At 45.5% G+C, this 6,935-nt stretch overlaps 1 protein-coding gene across 1 annotated transcript in view; it reads right to left on the bottom strand.

Moving 5' to 3' along the window:
- The window catches only part of LOC310660990 (vasoactive intestinal polypeptide receptor 1-like), a 39,787-nt gene extending 39,220 nt beyond the window's left edge, over nt 1-567 (bottom strand). The window contains exon 1 of the mRNA XM_083406664.1: nt 414-567. Coding sequence (XP_083262790.1) covers nt 414-449 — 36 coding nt within the window. The 5' untranslated portion in view covers nt 450-567. The remainder of the gene's footprint in view (nt 1-413) is intronic.
- Nucleotides 568-6,935: the final 6,368 nt, after the last annotated feature.

The following is a 6,935-nucleotide window of genomic DNA, read 5'->3' on the forward strand; positions in this document are numbered from 1 at the left end:
ATGAGTTTGACGAAACTGCGGGAGGCAGTGGAAGACAGAAGTGCCTGGCGTGCTCTGGTCCATGGGGTCACGGAGAGTTGGACACGACTAAATGACTAAACAACAGCAACATGCCACACTCCCGGTTCCTAAGATCACACCTCTGCGGTCCTCACTAACCGGTGACCTCAACCCATTTCTGTTTGTTTCACTCTCAAAACTGCAATGAAAGAGCAGTAATCTGCCTATTTAACTCTTCTTGAACCACCTCAATGGAGCACTACAGGGTGCCCAGAGGCTTTTAAGGGCTCCTCGTGGACCCTTAGAAAGGAATAAGCTGACACTTTGCGAAGGCACAAACCAGCTTCTCCCAAAGAGGAGCAGGCTGCCTAAGGATTTCGCTCCCTGGAAAAGCAAACAATGGATTCACTTACCAAGGGGAAGAACAGCGAGCAGAAAGTTAGCAGCATCTTCAGTCGCGGCAGGAGATTCTGTCCCTGCCGGCACACGGCTGACGATCCACACCAATCAAGCACCGCCTCTAAAATACACCTTCTCAGCTCGGCTTTCAAGGAGCAATTCTCCCTGCATGCTCCAGTCCTCACAGGTAAGCAAAAGCACCATCGTCATTAGCATCTTACCAGCAGTAGTAGAAAGACAGGAATAATGAATATTATTGCTATTGCTATCACTGTAATGTTCTTCTAAATAAATAAATAAAAAGAAATCTTTTTTATTGATTTCTCAAGGAAAAAAACTGTACAGACCGTAAATTGCTTTCTCCATTGACTTCCCTTCCATATTGAATACCCTCAAATGCTGTATATTTTACATATAATATAATATTCAATACATCCTCTCTAATGTATTTATCTTCATACAGTGGCACCTCGGGTTAAGTATTTAATTCATTCCAGAGGTCCGTTCTTAACCTGTAACTGTTCTTAACCTCAAGCACCACTTTAGCTAATGGGGCCTCCCGCTGCCGCTGCGCCGCCGGAGCCCGATTTCTGTTCTCATACGGAAGCAAAGTTCTTAACCTGAAGCACTATTTCTGGGTTAGCGGAGCCTGTAACCTGAAGCGTATGTAACCTGAAGTGTATGTAACCTGAGGTACCACTGTATATTAACACTGCTGCTCATATTTCAAATCCTGCTCACGTTTTCATCTCACAATAATATTCAATGAAACGTTTCCAGTCCTCAAGGAATTTCCTGTCCTTTCGGTTGCTAATCTTTGCTGTTCATCTCACCAGTTCACGTACTCCGTCGTTTTGAAAAGCCATCCTTCCTTTGTTGGAAGCTCCAGGAATTTTCTATTTAAAAATGCACAACACACTGTACAGCTGGGATGGTGAAGCTTTCTGTAGCTCAAAGGCCACATTCCCTCATAGACAACCTTTCAGGGGTCAGATGGGTGGGTATGGCCAGAGGTGAGAAGTTGGGTGGAGCATCAAACACGTCCTTTCAATGGGGGACTTATAAGAATGTGTGGTATGCACAGATTTGGGATCCTGTGGGGCTGAGGGCTCCACAAGTTAATTAATATAGATTGCAAATGGAGAACATCGCTTTAATGGGTGGTTGCAAACAATTAATTGTCATGGGATTCTAGTGTTTGTGCTCATTGTATTGCTTCCTGCTCACCAATTAAAATCAGTGGAGGCTGGTCCATTCAGTCAACCAGCACTAATAATAATAATAATAATAATAATAATAATAATAATAATAATAATAATAATTTATTTATACCCTGCCCATCTGATTGGGTTTTCCCAGTCACTCTGGCCGGCTCCCAAGCGGAATGTCAAGAATCATAGAATCATAGAATCAGAATCATAGAGTTGGAATAGACCACAAGGGCCATCGGGTCCAACCCCCTGCCAAGCAGGAAACACCATCAGAGCACTCCTGACATATGGTTGTCAAGCCTCTGCTTAAAGACCTCCAAAGAAGGAGACTCCACCACACTCCTTGGCAGCAAATTCCACTGTAGAACAGCTCTGTCAGGAAGTTCTTCCTAATGTTTAGGTGGAATCTTCTTTCTTGTAGTGTGGATCCATTGCTCCGTGTCCGCTTCTCTGGAGCAGCAGAAAACAACCTTTCTCCCTCCTCTATATGACATCCTTTTTTAAAAAAGGGTTTTCCCCAAAATCTCAAATCTGCACTCTTTCCTGCTCTAGACACTCTTCCCTAATCCGTTTGAATTTACAGAGGCTCAGAGAGACTTTTCTGCCAGTCTTCTGTTCTCTGGCCAATCAGCTCTCTTCACTGCCCAGAGAGAACGTTGAACTGCTCAACATATACTTTGTTGCTGTCTTCACTCAAAAGGAAAGTGATGCCCAACCTGGTGATAACAGAATAAATGGTGTAAGGAGGGAATTTCAGCTCAACATAGAAAAGGAGGTGGCATGGCAATGTCTGTTGTTGTTTAGTCATTTAGTCATGTCCGACTCTTCGTGACCCCATGGACCAGAGCACGCCAGGCACTCCTGTCTTCCACTGCCTCCCACAGTTTGGTCAAACTCATGGTGGCAATGTCAAGCTACTTTAAATGAATTCAGACTTCCAGGGCTGGATGAGCTGCACCAACTGCGCCAATATAAGATGGGGGACACCTGGCTTGCCAGTAGTACATGTCAAAAGGATCTAGGGGTCTTAGCAGACCACAAGCTCCACATGAGTCAACAGTGTGATGCAGTAGCAAAAAAAAAAAAAAAAAAAAAAGCTAATTGGCTGCATCAATAGAAGGTCCAGGTCAAGGGAAGGAATAGTACCACATTATTCTGCCTTGGTCAGACCACACCTGGAATCCTGTGACCAGTTCTGGGCATGGCAATTTAAGAAGGATCTTGAGAAGTTGGAATGTGTGCGGAGGAGGGCGAACAAGATGATCGAGGGTCTGGAAGCCAAGACTGATGAGGAACAGTTGAGGGAGTTGGGTATGTTGAGCCTGGGAAAGAGGAGATATGTCATCTACAAGTATCTAAAGCACTGTCAGTCACATGGAAGATGTCCTTGTCTGGAGGATAGGACCCGAACCAATGAATTCAAGTTACAAAAAAGGATACTCCATCAGGAAGAGTTTTTCAACGATGGAACAGACTGCTTCGGAAGGTGGTTGACTGTCTTTCATCGGAGGTTTTTAAGCAGAGGTTGGGTGCCCATCTGTCATGGATGCTTTAGCTGAGATTCCTACATTGTAGGGGGTTGGTCTAAATGACCCTCAGGGTCCCTTCCAACTCTATGATTCTGTGTGGGGCTTGAACCCACTACACTGAGATTGAGAGCCTCATTCTGTATTGAGCTATCCCAGCATGAGCCAAGTTCTTGCAGTCCGTCAGTCTGTCTGTCTGTCTGTTTGTCTTCCTTCCTTCCTTCCTTCCTTCTCTCATTCATCTTTTTCTCTTTAAATAAGCAACACGAATCTATTTATATGCAATCAGGCCTGTACTATTTCCAAGCCTTAAAACAGCCAGCGAATCCAGGAAAAGCTGAATCGAATGGCGTAATTGTTGTTACACTGATGGGATTGAAATTAAGAGAAGTTATTTGAAAGGATAGAATTAGAAAGTGTGGTGATTGGGAGGTACATAATGCATCTCCATCAGGCAGGATGTGAAATCCACCACACAACATGTTGCAGCTGCAATTAAAAGGAAAGAAAGGGAAAAGGTCTTGTGTTTCTTTCTATAAAAGTCACTGGCAGATTGAGAAAAGGAACAAAAACATCACCTCCTGCTGAGGCTCCTGAGGAAGGGCAGGGGAGAGAGGAGACTTGCAGAGGTAGAGGATATTTGAAGTGTGCCATGTAGATAAGAAGAAGAGGCTGCTGCCTCAAGCCAATGGCCTCTGTAGACCAACATCCTGTTTTCATAGAGGCCAGGCAGATATCAGGTGCCGGAGACAGGAGTAAGTCAGCAATAAAACACCCTGTGTCAGTGAAATTAATTCTTCTTTCAAAGAAACCAAAACTGGTTGTTATGTACTAAGCTTGGATCCTAGAACAATAGGCAAGTAGGATCCTAGAATGCAACAACTGATTGGCCTGCAGGAAAAGACCAATCAGGCTCCAGGAGGGAAGAAGAATCAGCCAATCAGACGGGACTCATTGTGTAAATACCTGAAGGAGCGTCTCCACCCCCATCGTTCAGCCCAGACACTGAGGTCCAGCACCGAGGGCCTTCTGGCGGTTCCCTCGCTGCGACAAGCTAAGTTACAGGGAACCTTCTCGGTAGTGGCACCCGCCCTGTGGAATGCCCTCTCACCAGATGTCAAAGAGAAAAATAACTACCAAACTTTTAGAAGGCATCTAAAGGCAGCCCTGTTTAGGGAAGCTTTTAATGTTTAATAGGTTATAGTATTTTAGTGTTTTGTTGGAAGCTGCCCAGAGTGGCTGGGGGGACCCAGCCAGATGTGCGGGGTATAAATAAATAAATAAATAAATAAATAAATAAAGCCTGAGGTTTGGGGGGGGGGGCAATTCAATCACTGTTTTACAAGCTGCAATAAAGAGCATGAAATAACTACAGGACTCCGAGTATATTTCACTAGTGATCACAGCAACTGTTCCAGTATGTCTTCCCCAGTGAGGCAGTTGTGAGGGCCTTCCCACCGTTCCCTAAGACTCCTTCTTCACAGGGTCCTTCCCAAATCTCTGGGTCCTTTGTCTAGTCCCTTGTTGCTCCACCCTCTTCATTCTGCTACATGTTCTGGGAGCTGACCACAGCAGGAGAGGGTGATTCCCTGGATTCTACAGCAGCCTGCCCCATCTCTGTTTCCTGGCCCTCCTCCTCTCCTACATCTGATTCTGGACTGCTCTCTGCCCCAGCCTCTTCCTGCTCACTAAACCCTGTTGCCTCTACAGCTTCTGACACCTCCTCCTCCCAGTCTTCTCCCTCTTCTCCCTTTGACCACTTGTCTTCATCCCACCATCAGTTCCCTGGCCCTGGGCCTTCTTCCCCTGGGGGTTCACTTGGGGGTCCACCAGCTGGTGCCTCCCACCATTCCTCTTCAGGCAGTCTGTGACACCAGGTCCCCAAAGGATACTCAGAGAAGAACGTCATGTAATAGGACTCTCATAAGAACATCAGAAGATGTTGCTGGGTCAGGCCAAAGGCCCATCTTGTCCAACATTCTGTTCTCAGAGTGGCCAACCAGATGCCCTAGGAAGACCAGAGCAGAGTTTCAGTGCAGTGCAATTCACTTAAGAAGAGACCTGCAGGATCAGGCCAAAGGACCATCTACTCCATTATCCTGGAGCAATTCATTCTCACTGTGGCCAACTGTGAAAAACCTGTAAGCAGCACCTGAGTTCAATAACCCCTTTCCACAGCTGTCATTCCCAGACCATCCAAGTGTCTCTATTTTCCAGGGACAGTCCTGGATTTACAGAAGCCGTTCCAGCTTCTGATTTGATCCCAGAATGTCCCACTTTGCCTTAGGACGTCCCTATTTTCTTTGGAGAAGTATTACATATTATGTGACCCCCAAGCCAAGGAGATAAGTAACTAGACAACCTTTAAAAGACAACTGAAGGGAGTTCTGTGTGGGGGAGTTTTTTTAATGTTTTATTATGTTCAGTGCTTTTTTTTCTTTAAAAATGTTTAGGGGTACTCTCAGTTTGACTCAAGAAAATCACCATTTTATACTTCAAATCCGGAAAAATAAATACAGTAAATGGACAAAAGTACAAAGAACATGCATTATCTCACATTACCTCATTTTATCACACATCCACATTCCACACTGCTTCACACATTAAACGCCCGCTTCCATCTGTGACTCAGGAAACACCATGGCAGGAATTGAGGCTACCATCAGGGGTAGCAATGGAACTGACAATTCACCGTGCTAGAGAAGAAACTAATTTAAAAAAAAAGTCTGATTGTGTGTGTGTGTGTACATACACACACACACACACACACACAGTGGTACCTCGGGTTACAAACACTTCAGGTTACAAACTCTGCTAAATAGGAAGTAGTACCTCAGGTTACAAACTTTGGCTCAGGATGAGAACGGAAATCGCACGCCAGTGGCATGGCGGCAGCAGAATGCCCCATTATGAAAGTGTGCCTCAGGTTAAGAATGGTTTCAGCTTAAGAACGGATCTCTGGAACGAATTAAGTTTGTAACCCGAGGTACCGCTGTGTGTATATATATGGGAATCGGGTGGCACTGTGGTCTAAGCCACTGAGCTTCTTGGGCTTGCCAATCAGAAGGTTGGCGGTTCAAATTCCCATGACGAGGTGAGCTCCCATTGCTCGGTCCCAGCTCCTGCCAACCTAGCAGTTTGAAAGCACGCCAAAAAAAAAAGGTTCAAGTAGATAAATAGGTACCGCTCCAGCGGGAAGGTAAACAGTGTTTCCGTGCGTTGCTCTGGTTTCAGTGTTCCGTTGCGCCAGAAGCAGCTTAGTCATGCTAGCCACATGACCCTGAAAAACTGTCTGCGGACAAATGCCGGCTCCCTCGGCCTGTAAAATGAGATGAGCACCACAACCCCTGAGTCATCTGCGACTGGACTTAACTGTCAGGGGTCCTTTACCTTTATATCTATCTATCTATTTATCTATCTATCATCTATCTATCATCTGTCTATCTATCTATCTATCTATCTATCTGTCTGTCTGTCTATCTACCCAGAGTTACCCAGTGAAATGAGTGGAGTATAAATAAGAAGAGAAGAGTTTGGATTTGATATCCCGCTTTATCACTACCCTAAGGAGTCTCAAAGCAGCTGACAATCTCCTTTCCCTTCCTCCCCCACAACAAACACTCTATGAGGTGAGTGAGGCTGAGAGACTTCAGAGAAGTGTGACTGGTCCAAGGTCACCCAGCAGCTGCATGTGGAGGAGCGGAGACGCGAACCCAGTTCATCAGATTACGAGCCCACCACTCTTAACCACTACACCATACCGGCACATCAGCAGCACCATCAGCATCAGCACCATTGA

This window comes from Podarcis tiliguerta (genome assembly GCF_965153285.1).
Source record: "Podarcis tiliguerta genome assembly, chromosome: 12".
NCBI lineage: Eukaryota > Metazoa > Chordata > Lepidosauria > Squamata > Lacertidae > Podarcis > Podarcis tiliguerta.